Here is a 21,241-nt window from a genome sequence, read left to right as displayed (position 1 = left end):
TCTGTAACAAATTTTCTTAACACAAATACATAAGAAAATTGGCGTATAATACACCAATAAAGTTCTATCCTTTCTCCAAGTTTAATGCACTCGCTTGATTAATTCTTCATTTCCATTCCAGGCCAGCCCACAACCCATTGGGTCCATTTTCGTACACCCAACAGAACATAAAATCCAATTCTCAACGTTAATACTCCCTCTGTGACGCTTTTTGCTTTTCGGAAATTAAACTTTTTAATTTTGATTATATATTTGGACATTAAATTTTTCAGCTTTTCAAAATAAATTTATATATTTAAAAACAACGTAAAAATATTATAAATTATATTAATTAATAATTTAAAATAATTAAATAACATAAAATATTTATGACCAAAAAATAATTCGATCGACTCCCGAGATCCGAACACTTTCCTCTTTAATTGCGACCTAGAGATCAGTAGACAAAAGCCACCGATCTCAACTCTCATTGACGGTAAAACTAGAAACTTCTTCTCTTATCCACCTCCTCGAATCAAGAACCAATTCCTATACACTAAGCTTCCTCCTTGCATGCACTACAAGGTGACACCTTTCAATGCTACGTGTCAAATACCAACAACACCACCCACGTGTCACTTTCTAACCCTTCCCTTCTCCACGTGTCCAATCAAAGTTCTTAACCAGCTCAACATATATAACCATTCCCCCATTCACGATAGAACATATTCTTAAATCCTAAACTCGAAAACAAGAAAAAAATCTGATTTTCTTATTCCATTATTAGTGTTTTTTATTAGAAGAAGAAACAATGGAGTCAAAACAAGTAGTGAAAGAAGAAAGAGCAGAAGCAGCCGCAAGATTAGCAGCAGACGAACTCAGTGATGTGAACAAAGAAAGAAAGGCTCAAGAATATGAACAAAAGCCCGGTGTTATTGGCAGTATAATCAAATCTGTTCAAGGAACTCTTGGACATGCTAAAGAAGCAGTCACCGGAAAAGCCCACGAAACCGCCGCCGTTACAAGCGACACGGCCGAAATAGTGGCAGATAATGCAAGACATTCAAAAGATGTTGCTGCTGAAAAAGTTAAGGGTACTGAAACTTCTGCTGCTGAGAAAACACAACAAGCTAAAGATAGTACAACTGGTAAAGCAGTAGAGTACAAGGATTCTGCTGCTGAAAAGGCAAAGCAAGCAAAAGATGCAACTGTTGGGAAAACGGAAGAGTACAAAGATTATGCTGCAGATAAAGCCAAAGAAGCGAAGGACAGTACAACTTCTAAAGCGGTAGAGTACAAGGACTATGCAGCAGAGAAGGCGAAACAAGCAAAGGATTCAACCATGGAGAAAGCTAAAGAAGCGAAAGACAGTGCAGCTGCTAAAGCAGGAGAGTACAAGGACTATGCAGCAGAGAAAGCTAAAGAAGCAAAGGACACAACGATGCAGAAGAGTGAGGAATACAAGGATTACACGGCCGAGAAAGCGAAAGAAGGCAAAGATACCACAGTGGGCAAATTAGCAGAGTTGAAGGATTCTGCTGCCGACGCGGCGAGGCGCGCGATGGATATGTTAACCGGGAAAAAGGAGGAGACAAAACAGAAAGCGGGGGAAATGGCTGAAGCTACGAAACACAAGGCTGAACAAACTGCGGAAATTACTAAGCAGAAGGCACAGGATACTAATCAAGCTGCTAAGGTTAGCCGTTTATAGCCTTCGATATGCTTAGTTTCTGTTAGTAGAATTTGGAATAAAACTATGGAATAATTAATATTATGGCCTTTGTTGTATATTTTTTTATGGTATCAATACCAAATTTTAGAATGTTAATTAATTATTACCTATTAGATTTAACTCCCGTTTTCACGGGACAAAGTGAATATTTTTTGCACCGTATTTTAACCTATTATATCAGGAAATAAAAATAATAGGAAGTTAAAAAAGATTTAAGTTATTGATTCCATCTTATATGAGATGTAGCTTGTAGGCGCTATGTTTTTTTTATGTGAACTTTTGTTGTATTGGAAAAATGATTTTTGCACTGTGAACATATTTTTAAACCTACTATAGCAAGAAATATTATAGCAGGAAATGACAGGAATTGAAAAAGGAATTTGTTGATTCCACCAATATGAGTTGTAGCTTGTAGGCACTATATTTTTTATGTAAACTTATTTCTACATTGAAAAATAAATTAAGCTATTGGTTCTACCTATATGAGCTGTAGTTTGAAGGCACTACGTTTTTTTATGTAAAATATTTTCTACATTTTCAATATATAGAAGTTTAGCGCTCTAGGGTTGATGGGTAAGTTGTTAATAATGTCATTGCAGGATAAGTATCATGAGACTGAAGAAGCAACAAGGAGGAGAATGGATGAAATGAAAATTAGTGAAGGTGGCGATTATGAGAAAAGGGATGAGAGTAAGGGGGCGGCGGCGGCTTCCGGCGGTGGTGGTGGTATTTTTGGTGCACTTGGAAGTGTAAGAGACGCAATTAAAGACACATTAGCACCATCTAGTATGCGTGACACTACCACTACAGATGAGACGCGTACCGGCGGATCGAAGATGGTGGTGGACGTCGAGGATACTCCGGCGGGGAGAACCGCCGTGACGCTGAAAGTGGCCGATCAGTTGACCGGCCAGACGTTTAACGACGTGGGGAGAATGGATGTGGAGGGCATTGCCGAGGTTGAGGCCAAGGATGCCTCTGGGAAGAATGTGAAAGTGAAATACTAAAAGTTGGGATCTGATAAGAATATAATTGCTGGACATTTTGGTCATGTATTTTGTGTAATTTTCAAGTTCGCTGTGTTATATTTTTGTTTGTGTTACCAAGTAAAATATGTACTAGTATGAGATTTCTGTTCGGTTTCTTTTTTGTCTACTTTCCTTATAAGCATTTTAAAACTTGGGAAGTGTCAGCGCCTGACATTTATGAGAAACAACTACTTAACATTAGTTGCGGCTTGTTATCTAACTTGAAAAATGATATAGACACAGTTGTATTTAGGTCGTCTTAAAACTAATCTTAGAACTATTTAAGCCTAGTATTACGAATAGAAGTGAACGAAAAATATTAGATCAAAGCCACCTTTGCTGCTGGAGTTGATCTAATATTAAAGTGCTTGTTTCTACATTCTTTTTGATGGCCTGAAGTTATGCATCGGGTGTGTAATTTGTTCCAATTGTTATGGATAATATTTCTATTTAACGAGTCAACGGAATCACCACTCACTTTTCATTTTACAAATTTAAACAGAGAACCAGAGTCAGCACAATAAGTGGATATCTTCCAGCGCAAGGTGGGCGTGTGGTTATGTCAATCGTAATAATCAGATAATATGAGTATTGTTCCATGAAATCTACGATGGATTAGTAGTTTTGCTACACTCTATTTTGCATAAGATAGCATAGTTAGAAGCGGATTTAAGATTCCATTTGAATTATGGGGTTGGGATGTATATTAACATTTGAGTTACTGAATTGAAATTTAATATTTGTATATATACTTTTAATAAAAATATAAGGTCTGAATCAAAACTTTTGGATTCAGTTGAACTAGGGGTGGCTAGTGGGCCGGTTAGGATCGGGATCGGCCCAGGACCGCAAGCCCACATGGGCGGTGGGTCTAAACGGTCCTAACCGGATAGGATCGGGACCGTGGGGTGGTGGGCCGGGTAGTGGGCCGGTCTTATAGGGGAGGCCCGCGAGACCGGGACCGGCTCAGAAGTGGGCCGGTTCAAACGGTCCTAAACGGGCCCAACGGATAATTTTTTTTTAAAAAAAAAAAAATTGACCGTTTGGCCATTTAAAAACTAGCCATTGGCTATTTGCAAAATAGCCATTTAACCCCCCAAACTTTTTATAATTACACTTTTTCCTATTTTCAACTATAAATACCCCCTCATTCTTTCATTTTTCTCACAAAATCATCAATCTCTCTCTAATATTCTTCTATAATTGCTTACTTAATTGTTACAATTTGTGCAAAATTGTGAAGTTGGTGAATTGAAGTCTTCAACGATAATTATTTTTCAACAAGTTGTTCGTCAATTCGGTAAACTCGTTCCAACTCTTAAGTTTTAATATTATAGTTTTGTTTGTTTTATTTACTTTGCTTGATTAATTAAGATGGTTTATTCCCTAAAAAAATATTTAGTAAAAATAAGGGAAAATCCAATAGTGGTGAATCTAGTGGCCAATTTGTTCCTCCTCCATTTCCTCCGGCTCCCCGGCCGAAACCTGTTACCCGTCCTACACCTGCTATTCTTGATAGCGATAATAATTTTTTACAATTTACCGAGAGTCAATTTTTCCATAATATTGCACCCGGTGAACAATTAAACCATGAATATATGAATGCTTTTTATGGTAATCCAACTGTTGATGAAAATGATGATGAAGAAATAGATTTTGATGAAACGCAACCGGATGACGATACACCCACTAGTCCTGCTCCTGAAGTTAACCTAACTAATAATAATCCAAATGATCCCCCGTCTAACCCTCCTGTTACTGCCCCTACTTTTTCTAGACAACCTTCTAAACGGGCAGAAACATCTCTTGTTTGGCCATTTTTTACTCAACTAAGAGAAAAAAATAGGGCTAAGTGTAAAACTTGTGGCAAAGAGTTAATTTTTAAATATGTTGGAAGTCGGGGGAGGGGGGACGGGAAGTTTGACTAAACACATATTGCTACACCCTCAAGATAAAGCTAGATATTTTTGTATGAAAGCTTTGGCCGAGGGGACAAGTGCACCTAGTTAGGCTGACCTTAGTACCGGGTCAAATCAATTTCAATCGGGAATTAACACTGTTACCGGTGGTATTTTATATTATGATCCAAAAAAGATCGGGAAGAATTGGCAAAAATGGTCACTGTTATGTGCTTACCCTATAGTTTTCCTTCTAACCCCCACTTTGTGCATTATATTAGAAAAATTTATAATCCTACTTATAAAGGTTTTCCTCGCACAACCGTAAAGAGTGATATTTATAAATATAAACATGAATATGAACAATATTTGCGCTATTTATTTACTCATATAAATTATCGTGTTACTATTACAACTTATACTGGTAGAAGTGTTAATGACTGTGATTACCTTACTGTTACCAGTCATTGGATTGATGAGGATTGGATAATGCAAAAGTGTATTATTGCCTATAGAATAATTAATTCATGTCACACAAGGCAGTTTATTTCTAGCACGATTACGGATATTTGTAGATATTTTTGAATTAGTTATAAAATAATGTCAGTTTCAATGGATAATGCTACTAGTAACACAAATGATGTAACCTTGCTTACCACTACACTAAGTCCTGCATTTAGTAACATTTTTCATGTTAGATGTATTTGTCATATTTACCATTTAATTGTGGGTGATGGTATGCGAATTTTAAATGTTAAAATTGAAAAGGTTAAAATGGCTCTTAATTGGCTTTTTATTCAAACCGTAGAAGTAGACTTAGAGAATATTTTAAAAGATGCGATGAATTTGGCCTAAGAGAAAGAAAGGTTCCTAAACCTTGTCCAATTAGATGGAATTACATGTATGAAAGTTTAGTTGTTACATATGAATATAGAAACCCCATAAACTCAACGTTTAATGCTCATGTAAGTGATAATGATGAGCACCTTATAAATGCGGATTGGGCTAATGTTAAAATACTTGTAGATTTTTTAGAAAAATTTCATATTGCTACAAATGAATTTTCTGGGCAATATTATCCTACTATTTCTAACTGTTTAGTTTATATTGCAGAACTTGCAAATTTGTTTGATCATTTTTAAGAGGGTGGAAAAATTTATCAATTTGCTATTGATTCCATGAGAAAAAAATTTAAAAAATATTTTTTCCCTATTTCCCATATTTATGGTGTTCATGCATTGTTAAATCCTACTATGAAATTACGAGGTCCTCAATTTAGGTATGAAACTGTTTATAATGGTTTAGCACTTGAAGATGAGGAGTTGTCTACACTTGCGGACGCAATAGCCTCAATTAAAATAAATGTTCAAACTATTTATAATGCTTATCAAGTTGCATTAGATCATGCTAGACCAAATGTTCCAACTCCTTCTTCTTCTAGTTCTCAATCATCTAAAAGAACTGCGGGAGTAAGAGCACTTAATGCTTGGGCAGGGTTCAGGGGTTCTCAAGGTTCTAGTACTAGTGATTTTTCACAACTAAATGAGCTTGAAATTTATTTGTCACAGGGAATTGAGGAAGTGAATCCTGACGGCTCCTTTAATATTTTGGAATGGTGGAAGGACAAAGAAAAATACTTTCCGATTTTTTCAAGGATGGCCCGAGACATTTTAACTATTCAAGTTCAATAATGGCATCAGAGAGCGCTTTCAGTCAAGCAAGACTTCAACTCGGTGATTATAGAGCGTCTATGAGGGAGAGCTTGAAAAAATTAGTACTTTTCAGAGATTGGATCCATTCGGAAAGAGGAAATTTTGGACTTGCTGAATCACAACCAGAGGTAGACGAAGCTTATGAAGAAATGCTAATTGAACTTGTGGAGGATGATGCTTCGCCTGGAAGCGGTGATAACCAAGCTTCATTTTCGCCACCACCAACGGAAATTCCTCCGGACCTTGAAGGATTTATGAAATTTGTAAGAGATACTATGTAAATTAATATGTAACTTGTATTTTGGCACATCTTGATTAGTTTCTTTTTCTTCTCAATGGTGGTATTAGCACCTTGTTGTGCTCATTCCATAGGGGGAGGAAGACTAAGAAAGATATTGCCATGATTTTTAATGCTATAATAAAAATATAACGCATTGATTTGAATATCTCTTTACAATATTTTTGTCTTTTTATATATCTTAAGCTATACATATAGTATAATATAGTATAGTATATATATATATAAAAGCTTATATTTATACTATACTATACTATAGTCTATACTATATATACATATATATATATATATATATATATATATATATATATATATATATATATATATATCTTACTATATACATAGTATATAAGCCATATTCGATAGTATACATCTTACGATATACTATATATACATCTTAATATAGTAAGATGTATATTTAGTATATATATATATATATATATATATATATATATATATATATCTTAAGCCATATTCGATAGTATATAAATATATATATCGAATATAGCTTATATATATACTATACTATATATACATCTTAAGATATATATATACATCTTACTATATACATAGTATATAAGCCATATTCGATAGTATACTTCTTACGAAATACTATATGTACATCTTAATATAGTAAGATGTGTATATATATATATATATATATATATATATATATATATCTTAAAATGTATATATAGTATATAAATCGAATATTAATGTATAAATCTTAAAATGTATATATTGTAAATCGAATATAGTATAGTATAGTATATATATTATAACGCATTACTTTGAATATCTCTTTACAATATTTTTGTCTTTAAATTTGAATTAAAAAATTTAGGTGACAATTCTATAATATAAATTATTAGGAATTGCCTTAGATATTTTTATTACCATTTTTTTTCTCTAACTTGTATAAAAATAATTTAAAAAATAGAAAGTTTTCGTTGGGCCCGAGACCGGCCCACTAAACACGGTACCGCTAGTTCGTGGTCCCGGTCCCAACGAGAAGCCCGCAAAGCCTGGGACCGCTTAGGACCGGCCCGCCTAGGACCGGCCAACTTAGAGGCGGGCCCGCAAAGCCCACTTAGGACCGGACCCGGCCCACATGCCACCCCTACTGTTGAACTATAGCTCTAATCGTAGTGAATATATTAATTTTTGTTGATCTCCATTACTTATCATGTCAACACCAAACCACAAAAAAGAAGTTACACAAAAACAGAAAGAGGTCGAGAATGAATTTTTTAATTTAATTTTTGTTGGTTTGGTTTAATTTACATAGCAAACGAACACAATTAGGTTGGTTTGATAAATAAAAAAATCCTAACCAAACTTGACATATATACACGCACACACCTAATACCAACATCAAATTTTAGCCACAAGAAGCTTACTACAGTTGATCGTCTAGGAAAGAAAAGCATGTGGATTGGAGGAACTGGGCTTGCTTGATGAACCTGTAAAGTATTGGGCCTCTATTTAGGGAATAAGTCAAAATTAAGGGTGTACATAGGTCGGGTTGGTTCGAATTTTTCAAATACCAAACCAAATTAATAGTGTCGGATTTTTAAATCTATAAACCAAACCAAACTAACAAAGTCGGATTTTTCAATCTCATTTTTTCTCGGTTTTTTCGGTTTTTTTGGGGTTTTCGAGTTTTCTCCGGTAAAGTCTTCATAGCACAAATTATGTAACTTGTGCTCCAAATATTTCTTTAGTCCTAGAAAGATAAAACTATATAATGTATTTTTCAAGAAAATAACACGATAATATGAGATAAGTCATAGTATTATACTAAAATATTCAATAACAAAGATAATAAAATTACATAAAATAAATATTACTAATTAATAAGCCTTTATAGAAAATTAAAATAATCTAAAATACTATATATGTCATGCTAAAATAAGTTGTCATGACCCTGTAATCCAACTAGTCGTGATGACACCTAACCCAACCCGCTAGGTAAGCCAATTACCAACTATCCAATTCCAATGAAACTAATAACGCAATTAATTAGAAGAAAATAGATAAAACTAATACATTTCCCCAAGAACTGGTAGTACAAATCATGAGATTCTAAGAATATAGTACACAAAGCTGGTATGAAGTAATACATTATCTGTTTGAAAAGTACATAAACAGAGTTTTATGAATCTAAGGCTACCATGAACAAGAGGCAGCTACAACCGAAGCATAGGTACATCTTCAGATCCAGCTCCCAACGAACACAGCAATATCAGCAGCCAACATCTGCACGCAAGGTGTAGAAGTGTAGTATGAGTACAACCGACCCCATGTACTCAATAAGTAACAAACCTCACCTTAGGTTGAAAGTAGTGACGAGCTTGTACCAAGGTCGGGTCTAAAACCAATAGTCCACAACAGTCCATAACAATATAAAGCAAGTAATACAAGAAGCAACTCAAAGATAAAATGCTCAGCTAAATCATGATTTCTAAAAATAGTTCTTCCTTTCAAGTACAGCAGTGAAAACCCAGATCGTTTACCAAAGTTGTCAAAAATATGAGTAAGTTTGAAAAAAGTAATTTTTTCCAAAATCATTTCAATGATAATTAAGATATCTCATTTTCTTTCCAGATAACCAGTGTAAAATAAATGCATCACTATGCTCATATGTCAACACGTGTGAGAAATCATGAATGACGTGATACCGTACAACATGAGAAAAATACAGCTCTATGCATGTATGTCGTGTGTGCATGTCAATGCAATGCTGTATGTGATGTACCATGCTGACAGCCACATGTGCTCACACTCTCGAATACTCAACCACTCGGTACTATATATGGCCCATACGACCAAGGAAAGATCCATCCCGGAACATATACATCACTGACTATAGGTCACCCAGTACCGAGGAAGGCTAATCCAGCCTTGTGGAGAAGATCCATCTCCAGGTTCACACTCTCAAATGCTCAACCACTCGGTACTGTATATGGCCCATACGGCCCAGGGAAGATCCATCACCGAACATATACATCACTGACTATAAGTCACCCAGTACCGAGGAAGGCCAATCCAACCATGTGTAGAAGATCCATCTCCATATAATATCAACCGCGCTCACTGGGTGTGTGTGCAGACTCCGGAGGGGCTCCTTCAGCCCAAGCGCTATCATAAATCAGTATCAATATCAGAATCAATCAGGCCCTCGGCCTCACTCAGTTATCAATCTCTCTAGTCTCTCTCATGGACTCACAATGTCATGAAAATAGCCCGAAAATGATGATAATATGTATCAATAAATAACAACAAAGACTGATATATGATATGCACATGAATGCGTATGACTGAGTTTGTAATGCAATCAAAGGAGATAACTTAACAGTAGAAATGACCTCGGTGGGACCCAACAGGATAAACATGTAGTCTAAACGTAGTTTATAGCATGAATCACATTTTGATAACTCTAGTACGTAGAAATTTCATAATTTCAGACAAGTTCAGATAACTACACAGTATCACAGAAATAACTGTCACAGGTCATACGGTGCATGCCCACACGCCCGTCACCTAGCATGTGCGTCACCTCAACACCAAATACATAACACTTATAATCAGGGTTCATGCCCTCAGCTCTAAGATTAGAAGAGTTACTTACCTCGAACAAGCCGAATCCAATGTCGAGCAAGCTAAACAATGCTCCAAAAATTCTATTCTGCGCGTATCAACTTCTGAATGGCTCAAATCTAGCCACAATAAATTTGATTCAGTCCACACAATTTATAGCAATTAATTCAATAAACAAATACTAATATTTTTCTACAAAATCCGAAATTACACCCCAAAAATTGCCCATGTGACCCACATCTTGGAATCCGATGAAACTCACAAAATTCGACAACCCATTAAATTACAAGTTCAACCATACTAATTTCACTTAATTCTGACTCCAGATCAATGTTCAAAACTCAAAAATTCATTTTTATGAAATTATAGGAATTTCCTTTGATTTCTATTGAAGATAGGATAATCTTACACCAAAAAATGAAGATTAATTCATTAAATATAATCACAAGGGAATCAAGAACACTTACCCCAAGTTGTGTGAAAATATTCCTCTCCAAAATACCCAAACCGATCTCCAAAATCCGTAAATGGGTGAAAATATTGAACCTTCGAACTTAAAGGGTTTTGCGCAGGATTTTCGCACCTGCGGAGCCTGGGCTCGCACTTGCGCACCCGCTTCTGTAGAAAAATGTCTCACCTGCGCCGCTCGGCTTCCTCACCATTTTCCGCTTCTACGAATCCCTGCCCGCATCTACGCAATCGCATATGCGGAAATCCTATCGCAACTGCGACCTCTGCTGACACCCTCCAACTCCGCACCTGCGCTCGAGCTACCGCACCTGCGGCCAAGACCCTCGCAGGTGCGATCACACCAGAAGGGCTACAACTTCAGCAACCTCACAACTCCAATCTTTGATCCGTTAATCATTCGGAACTCGCCCGAAGCCCCCGGGACCTCAACCAAATACACCAACAAGTCCTAAAATATAAAACGGACCTATTCGAGGCCTTAAATCACATCAAATAACATCAAAACGATGAATCATATCCCAATTGAAAATCTACGAACTTTGAACTCTCAAATTCTATATCTTGTGCCGAAACAAATCAAATCAATCCGGAATGACTTCAAATTTTGCACACAAGTCATAAATGATATAACGAAGCTATTCCCATTTCCAGAATCGGATTCCGACAACAATATCAAAAAGTCAACCCCTTGGTAAAACTTCCCAAAAATTCAACTTTCGCCATTTCAAGCCTAATTCCACTACGGACCTTCAAATTCTTTTCCGGACACGCTCCTAAGTCCAAAATCACCATACGGAGCTATTGGAATCATAAAAATTCAAATCCGAGGTCATTTACATATAAGTCGATATCCGGTCGAGTTTTCCAACTTAAGCTTTCCATTACGAGACTAAGTGTCTCAATTCATTCCGAAATCTCTTCGGACCCGAACTAACTAATCTGATAGGTCATAATACAACTATAAAGCACAAATGGAGCAGTAAATGGGAAAACAGGGCTATAATACTCAAAACGAATGAATGAGTCGTTACATTCTCCCCAACTTAAACATACGTTCGTCCTCGAACGTGCCAAGAGTTATTTCCATGCCATCAAATCACTATTCCATCTTACCACGCGCGTACCTGGGGGTCATCCCACGTCACCCTATTCCATATAGGCGTGACAACACAATACAATTGAAAATCATTAATTTAACACTAGCCCATAAACCTTGGAATTTAATTCTCAGCATTCAAAATTTCTTACAAGACCCAAATCTCACAGTTACACACTGTATAAATCTGAACAAGCTGCATCGAGTTATAACTATAACCACGGATATAATCACCCAACATATTACACAACTCGCATGCCCGTAGCACCATTCCTGATCACAGTGACTACTCCAAAACCAACCAAATACTAGTATTAAACCCATATCAAACCAAACCTCATCCCAAAACCTTCGTACACTGTTGATAATAAAAGAACACGCAAAATTTCATGACCACTTATTAGATCAACAAGTCACGGAGCTCTCTTGCCCCAACCAGAACCATAATCGCTTTTTGAGCCGACTTCCAATATTATCCTTCCGAATATACCATAATCAAACCTAATAGTATACATTCTAGGTCTAAAAACTTACATTATTAAATACAACTCTCCCACAGACACGCCACATCAATATAACTCAGAGTCACAAACTATGCCATTCGTGCACCAATACGCAACAATTCAAATGTACTAAGTCATGAGAAATGACTCAAATGAGAGAACTGCCCCGCATGATTAACAAGCACCGACACAACGAAATATTAAAAAAAATCAATCACACACTGTAGAAGCATCACAAGATTTTAACACAAGGTTTATACCTTGACATAACTCCGCTGCAACGCGTGACCCCATCCCAACATTGGTCCATATGAAATACCTCAGCCCCCATGCTCAAAATCAATAACCACGTGCAATCCGACATCAAGTACTCAAAGTGAATTACCATAACCATGAAGAAGCAGATGACACAATGCCACACAAAACCAGGAAGAACATAACCCATATGCCGTCGACCATGCAAGACCCAATTACTCATCTAGCTCAAATTCCACTAGAAAGCCCAAATAGAACCGCACCAGGTGTGCTTATAACCAAAGAATCACAACTTCTCGTAGCATATAAGGGTAACTCACAGATCATTTCAGAACACGAATAAGTTCAACATCAACCGAATGGCACATCCCTCAATAATAGCAGTATGGAGCCAACCATTCCGACTCGGCGTAGAATACACATCCTAATTGGGTCTACCAATAGACCCCCAAATCAACTCTGGTCACCCACAAATAGATAAATAACCCTCCGAAAATCCACAATGACTGAATCAAAATACATACTATCATCTGGCTAACTTTAGCCACGCCTTCATAGTCCACAACCATGAAACAATCTGCTCTTGACAACTCCCAGTCTCCAAATTCATAGAACACATGAATCACCATTTTTGATCCCATCTCCACCGCCCGAATGTCTAACACATCTCTTATACACAATCATCCCACGAGGAATACTTCTCTCATTCTTTCGTGTCACATAACAACATCTTAAAATCAACAGTCGATCAACCAGGAGAGTGTCGCAATACCTATGAAACATCCATAATTCAAAATATAGTGCGCCTTCTAAAATGTACACTCTACTCACGCAATACCAAATAGTTATAACATTCATCTAAACATCGAAAACCGTCCATACCATCCAAGAATTTATGACCTCCCCTTCAAAACTAAACCGTATACTTGAACCTGCAAATCTCAGTCTCACTCCACACGCCGCCTCTATTAGGCCATTACATGAAAACACAAGAACCTCATTAACACTCTGAGTCGCCAGCAAATTACATACCCGATCAGTTAGAATCCTTCTTCTTGCTTCCTTCCAGGAGGAAATCACAATACACAACACGTTCCCCATACCGATAGAAAATATCTGGTTCAAACCATGGTAGAAACCATCAAGTACACTTTGAAACCCATTTGCACATAACCAAGCCATCAGAACTGAATCTATCTAAATCAACCAAGCCACGCAAGTCGCCAAACCCAAGAGTATTGCCACAAACCACCTGTAGAAAACCCCCTACATCATAAGCACCCTAAGAACCGATCATATCCATTACCATACTGATCCAACATACTACCAAGCTGTCCTATTTCTCTGAGTCCCTTTCGAATTTGTCTTCAAATTGATACTTCTCCTTGCTAAAATACCACGATCTTTAAACACAACCCTAGCATAGAACCACAACGCCCTAAGGCCCATAAGCCACCGAATTCCCTCTTACGTATCCCAAAAGCACCACAACCGAGGCATCCACTCTAAAAGATCTTATGTAAATTTAAAATTGTCCCCATTTCCTTTCTTATACTGAAATGTAGAATCCGTAGTCATACAGAATTACCGCAAGTCCCGGCACCATCCAATATAAATGACCGATTCTAGCAACATACAAATTCGAAAAATTTTCAATTGCCACTTATCATTTTTGAATCCATTAGCACTTTCTCGAGAGTCACCCATTTTGCTCAAATATGAAAATTGCACCGTCCAAACGGGTTGAAAGACACGTACCCTAGTAGCACAGTACTACTCAAAAAAGTAACCCTGCCTTAATACCACCGATCAAATTTATACTATGTGCGCACTACATCCTTCAGAAATAACAGCTCACTCATCCCATGATTTTCCTATACTCCTAAAGTGCCATAACCCGTATCCAAAAATTTCCTTACTCGAGTCATTCTCGAACTCCACCTCTGCAAGTCATCACTGATTCCCAAGTACACCTCAGACCGAAACAAAAATTTTGACACATAACCATGAATTGAATTGTCAATAGCAGACTCCTACACTTGGCTCAAAGCCATAAATTTAAACAATCGATAACTCATAATATCCATACTCTATTTCTGCCATAATACCGCGGTCAGTTCAACAAAAATTCTTCTCAAACTCATACAACGCCAACCATAAAAATACCTCAATCATTTGCTAAGCTCATATTCATTCTCTTGACACTCAAGTCAACTTTCTAAACCAGATTCAAATTCAAATCTCAACATATAATCCCCGCTGGCAGAAAAGAAACTCTCTCTATTCACATCATACGAAATGCACCTACGTAGATTACTCCACAGGGGATAACCCACCTGCTTAGCCTCAAATTGGTATCTTGTTATACCCTTTCGCAGTCACAATTACTATGCAATCACTTAATCTTTCTGATTCCAAACTCATTAACCAGTCATGAGAATTTAATTTATTCCAAAATTTAACAACGTGAAAGATCCTTCAAAACATTCACACTCGAGATTGTACGTCACATCAAAACGAAAATAAAGTACCCAATGGCCTTCCTTTACATTTCAAGGAAACACTTCTCGTCACATTCAAATCGTCTTAACACATCCCGTAGTTATATAATACTCATCAAAAAGCCATTCCACCACTCATCGAGCCATGAATTCCATTCGTAGGGACATTACAGGACATATGAGTCCAAATGTACAGGTTACAACTGAAGCTACCGAGCCTAAGTTGCGGTCTAAACCTGGCCTCAAGTCCTCCAGATTGGACCATAACGAGAACACGGAATACACATCTCAAACATCATTTATGGAATCACAAGCTGACGATGCACAACTGATACCGAGCACTCATGTGCGCATACAAATGCGTGTAAGGAATTCAAAGAGTTCTTCCTTTCAAGTACATTAGTGAAAACCCAGACCGTTTACCGAAGTTGTCAAAAATATGAGTAAGTTTGAAAACAGTAATTTTTCCTAAAATCCTTTCAATGATAATTAAGATGTCTCATTTTCTTTCCAGATAACCAGTGTAAAACAAATGCATCACTATGCCCATATGTCAACACGTGTGAGAAATTATGAATATCGTGATACCGTACAACATGAGGAAAATACATCTATATGCATGTATGTCATGTGTGCAGGTCAATGCAATGTTGTATGTGATGCACCATGCTGACAGCCACATGTGCTCACACTCTCGAATACTCAACCACGCGGTACTGTATATGGCCCATATGGCCCAGGGAAGATCCATCCCGGAACATATACATCATTGACTATAAGTCACCCAATATCGAGGAAGGCCAATCCAGCCCTGTGGAGAAGATCCATCTCCAGGTTCACACTCTCAAATACTCAACCACTCGGTACTGTATATGGCACATACGACCCAGGGAAGATCCATCCTGGAACATATACATCACTAACTATAAGTCACCCAGTACCGAGGAAAGCCAATCCAGCCCTGTGGAGAAGATCCATCTCCATATAATATCAACCGCACTCACTGGGGGTGTGTGCAGACTCCGGAGGGGCTCCTTCAGCCCAAGCGCTATCATAAATCAGTATCAATATCAGAATCAATCAGGCCCTCAGCCTCACTCAGTTATCAATCTCTCCAGTCTCTCTCATGGACTCGCAATGTCATGAAAATAGCCCGAAAATGATGATAAGATGTATCAATAAATAACAACAGAGACTGATATATGATATGCATATGAATGCGTATGATTGAGTTTGTAATGCAATCAAAGGAGATAACTTAACAGTAGAAATGACCTCGGTGGGTCCCACCAGGATAAACATGTAGTCTAAATGTAGTTTACAACATGAATCACATTTTGATAACTCTAGTACGTAGAGATTTCATGATTTCAGACAAGTTCAGATAACTACACAGTACCACAAAAATAACTGTCACAGGTCACACGGTGCACGCCCACACGCCCGTCACCTAACATGTGTGTCACCTCAACACCAAATACATAACACTTATAATCAGGGTTCATGCCCTCAGCTCCAAGATTAGAAGAGTTACTTACCTCGAACAAGCTGAATCCAATGTCGAGCAAGCTAAACAATGCTCCAAAAATTCTATTCTGCGCATATCAACTTCTGAACGGCTCGAATCTTGTCACAATAAATTTGATTCAGTCCACACAATTTATAGGAATTAATTCCATAACAAAATACTAATATTTTCCCAAACAATTCGAAATTACACCCTAAAAATTGCCCGTGGGGTCCACATCTCGAAATCCGACAAAACTCACAAAATCTGACAACCCATCCAATTACAAGTTCAACCATACTAATTTTACTCAATTCCGACTTCAAATCAATATTCAAAACTCAAAAATTCGTTTTTATGAAATTATAGGAATTTCCTTCGATTTCTCTTGAAGATAGGATACTCTTACACCAAAAATGAAGATTAATTCATGAAATATAATCAAAAAGGAGTCAAGAACACTTACCCTAAGTTGTGTGAAAAATTTTCTCTCCAAAATCGCCCAAACCGAGCTCCAAAATCCGAAAATGGGTGAAAATATCAAACCCTCGAACTTAAAGGGTTCTGCCTAGGCCTTTCGCAGCTGCGGAGCCTGGGCTCGCACTTGCGAACCCGCTTCTACAGAAAAATGTCACACCTGCGTCGCCCGGCTTCCTCACCATTTTCCGCTTATGTGAATCTCTGCCCACATCTGCACAATTGCAGGTGCGTAAATCCCATCGCAACTGCGACCTCTGCTGACACCCTCCAACTTCGCAGGTGCGATCACACCAGAAGGGATACAACTTCAGCAAACTCACAACTCCAATATTTGATCCGTTAATCATCCGGAACTCGTCTGAAGCTCCCCTAGGACCTCAACCAAATACACCAACAAGTCTTAAAACATACGACGGACCTACTCAAGGCTCAAATCATATCAAACAACATCAAAACGACGAATCATACCCCAATTCAAAATCTATGAACTTTGAACTTTTAAATTCTATATCTTGTGCTGAAACACATCAAATCAATCCTGAATGACTTCAAATTTTGCATACAAGTCATAAATGATATAACGAAGCTATTCCCATTTCCAAAATCGGATTCTGACCCCGATATAAAAAAGTCAACCCCCCGGTCAAACTTCCCAAAAATTCAACTTTCGCCATTTCAAGCCTTATTCCACTACGGACCTCTAAATAATTTTTCGGACACGCTCCTAAGTCCAAAATCATCATACAGAGCTATTAGAATCATAAAAGTTCAAATCCGAGGCCGTTTACACATAAGTCAACATCCAGTCGACTTTTCCAACTTAAGCTTTCCATTACGAGACTAAGTGTCTCAATTCATTCCAAAATCTCTCCGGACCCGAACTAACTAATCTGATAGGTCATAATACAACTATAAATCACAAATGGAGCAGTAAATAGGGGAACGGAGCTTTAATACTCAAAACGATCGGCCGGGTCGTTACATAAGTATAGCTAATAAGTACTATTAAGTACATAACTAAGCACTAAAAAAAAGATAAACTAAGTTATGCATTTTTTTTATAAACCAATGTAAAACTAAAAAATATATATCCAACGTTATCATCATTCCTAGTATTGAATTGAATTTCTTTTGTTAGCATTAGTATTGATTTGAACTTTGCTTGAGTTACTATATTTATGGGCTATAAAATTTATTTAGCATTCAAGAATGTTAAGTCCAAACTTGACATAATATGTAAAAAGATAAAACTATAAAAAATATTCGTATGTATAAAATATTTTTAAAATTATATAAATAAACTATCGGGTTGGTTTGGTTTTGGTTTGACTTTTTTTTCGTTAAAACCAAACCAAACCAATTAGGATCGGGTTCTTTTTTTCAATACCAAACCACAATCGGGTTTCTTTAAATTGATCCAGTATAATGCATAGAATGTCCTTAATTCCAGAACTTAATAAAATAAAATCAACATACAAAAAAGAGGAAGTACTAATTGAAATGTCCTTAACAGTGAGACATTTTCTTTCTTCATACACAAAAGACTAAGACAGTGAGACATTTTCTTTCTTCATACACAAAAGACTAACAGTGAGACTAATTGAAAATCAATATACATAAAAGACTAAGACATTTTCTTTCTTCATAAACTTAAACTTAAACTTGACTTTGTTCAAAATTATTCCAAGGAAAAAAAGAACTAAAACACAAAAAAAAGAAGCCTTATCTTAATAAAAAAAATCAACCAAAGAAATCTAGAATGTGAAAAGTTTCTGCAAAAATTAAAACCAAAATAACAAAAACCGAAAAAGCCTTTAACTATCAGAAAGTTCGGCCAAAACGGCATTAACAGCCAACTCAACTCAGAACGTACTAATTTGACGGGACCCAACTCAACTCAGAACTCAGAATAAGTCACACTAACCTGAGGATGAAAGATGAGCGACGAGCTGAGGAAGAAGGCGTCACATTCGAGCTGAGGAAGAAGGCGCAGAACTCACAGGAACTTAGAAGAAGTCGTAGCAGTCGGCGATGACGAGTCGCAGCAGTTGTCATACCTCCTTTTTCCCGCGGTGGGTGGGGATAAAGGGATTTTTTCCAATTAAAGTGACAATATTCGAAATGGGATTATTTATTTGATTAGAGTCGCCACTTGGAATAATTTATGGTGTCCCAAGTCACCGATTTATTTTGAAATCCCAAATCGAGGAAATTTGACTCTATTTTTTTTTTGTCTGCGAACACAGAAGACCGGGTAAGGAATTCTGTTAACCCAGGAGAAGGTATGAGACACTCACGAGTTCCGTGATTTTAGCACGGTCTCTTAACTAGTAATAATTGGCCTAATTATCTGATTTATACATATTTGAAACCGATTGTGCATTTTTATCTTTTAACCGCTTTTAATGTTTATGGAATTTTATTTGAACAAGTTGCGATGTCGCGCGCTCGTTTGTTTTTGTACACATTGAGAATCGCGCCACGTGTAACGTACCCGCGATTTACAACATGTAAATTTTTATTATTATTTGAAGTTATGGACGGGTCACATGAAATGCACACCCGAATTGGGATTAGGTATCATGACTATGCCACGAGAACCGTACCCACAGTCACGATGATTTATTTATCAATCACGCCTAAAACAAACTACGATATTTATGAGTATTTTCTAGAGTTTGAGATTACATGTAGAGGTCTATAGTTATGGAATTATTTGTGGACATAGTGAATCTAAAATGATCCGTCTAACACAAATTAAGCCTTGGTGTCCTAACCCATAACTATATGAATTAATTAAACCAATTAAATTAAACTAGAGGCTAGGCCCAAAGTATAGGGAAATGGGCCAAGCAATCCAGCAGAAATGTTCCAATTACAATTATGATGATTTGCAAACAAAAACTACGAAATCAAGAGTCGATCATTCAACATTCTTCACATCGCCTTTGAATATTTCGATGTCCGAAAATCAATTCATCACACCAAGGAGCATACTTAAGATCGTATGATAATAAACAATTGTCAAAGAGTAATTCTTTTACATTGCGAGTTAAATGGATTATTACAGACCTTAACAATAGATGAATTCTAAACAATTAATTCTGCTCATACAAAATAGCTTACACTTTCATTTTTTCAACTTTTGTAAACTCCGCCTAGAATTATCATAAGTCTCTCATCCTAAGAAACACAGTTGAATTTCATAGAAACAAACGGCAAACTAGCAATTCGTATCAAATAAAACTAACGGCTAATGAGGAATTGGCGAATCAAACTTAACTAAGCATCCTATATCATACTGAAGTCAACAGCAAATCCAAACAATAATTTGTTCATGTTAAGCTACAGAATCAAAATACATGCTCAGTTTTCTCGAATAAATAGGTTTACATATTCAATAAGCCCAAACCTACTCATTGTGGGAGGCACAGTAACAAAAAATATTTAGGGATGTATATAAATTTCAACCAACTCATAGCATAGGGACGTCCAACCATATTTACATTTCAAATTTGAAATTAGTACCTGAAGAGAAGCAGCAGAGCAAAAATTTAAGAAAACAAGCCTCTGAAATTGGGGTGAAGCAACAACAATATCTAGACAGCAGCAGTAAACACAACAAAGAAATGGAGCTAAACCAAACTCCAAAAACCCAGAAAAAATAAAAAAAAGCAAATAGCTGAAGAATGATGCCCAATATCAAATAATGAAGCTAACTGAAGATTTTTAATTTTCTAACATTTTTCTAAAGGTAGAAGGATGGAATTCCAGAAGTTTTTGAGAATAAAGAAAAGTCTGAAAACCTCTATGAATATGCAGGAATTAGGGTGTATTCATGTGTGAAGTCTGAGAGGAAAATGCTGAGTGAAAACCGTATGTTGGTGAGAGGAATCTGAAAAATACAAAAACAAATGTCTATGTAGTGAGGAATGTGTTTTGAATGAGATAGATGGGAGAGTGAAGAAGGAGAGGGGGGAGGCGGCTAGGGTTTTAAAATGGGAAAGGTCCTGAGAGAGATTGAAGATGGAGCAGAGAGGGGGTGCGTCGCTGCTTGTTAAAGAAGTGAGGGGGGTCCGTTCTCTGTTGTGGTTCAGCCTCTAAGGGGAGAGTGAAATTAGGGTCTATTTTAGAGATGAAGAGGGGATATTGGGCTGACAGGTAGTGGGCTGGGGCGAATG

General features: G+C 37.0%; 1 protein-coding gene across 1 annotated transcript; it reads left to right on the top strand.

The window, feature by feature from the left end:
• Positions 1-702: 702 nt before the first annotated feature.
• LOC104109583 (late embryogenesis abundant protein ECP63-like) lies at positions 703-2,855 on the top strand. The gene is made up of 2 exons (XM_009618919.4): positions 703-1,675; positions 2,311-2,855. Exons 1-2 carry the CDS (start codon positions 791-793, stop codon positions 2,716-2,718), a joined length of 1,293 nt encoding a protein of 430 aa, XP_009617214.1. The 5' UTR covers positions 703-790; the 3' UTR covers positions 2,719-2,855.
• The last annotated feature ends 18,386 nt before the right edge of the window (positions 2,856-21,241 follow it).

The sequence above is a fragment of the Nicotiana tomentosiformis genome, chromosome 7, assembly GCF_000390325.3.
Source record: "Nicotiana tomentosiformis chromosome 7, ASM39032v3, whole genome shotgun sequence".
Taxonomy (NCBI): domain Eukaryota; kingdom Viridiplantae; phylum Streptophyta; class Magnoliopsida; order Solanales; family Solanaceae; genus Nicotiana; species Nicotiana tomentosiformis.
The sequence above is the reverse complement of the archived record's forward strand: the minus strand, read 5'-3'. Positions and strand labels throughout refer to the sequence as shown.

What these genes read in the sequence shown, in the direction of transcription:
- LOC104109583 (XM_009618919.4), top strand. Translation starts at nt 791, where the DNA reads ATGGAGTCAAAACAAGTAGTGAAAGAAGAAAGAGCAGAAGCAGCCGCA. An exon ending in ATACTAATCAAGCTGCTAAG is followed by an intron (nt 1,676 to 2,310) that starts GTTAGCCGTTTA and finishes ATGTCATTGCAG; the next exon opens with GATAAGTATCATGAGACTGA.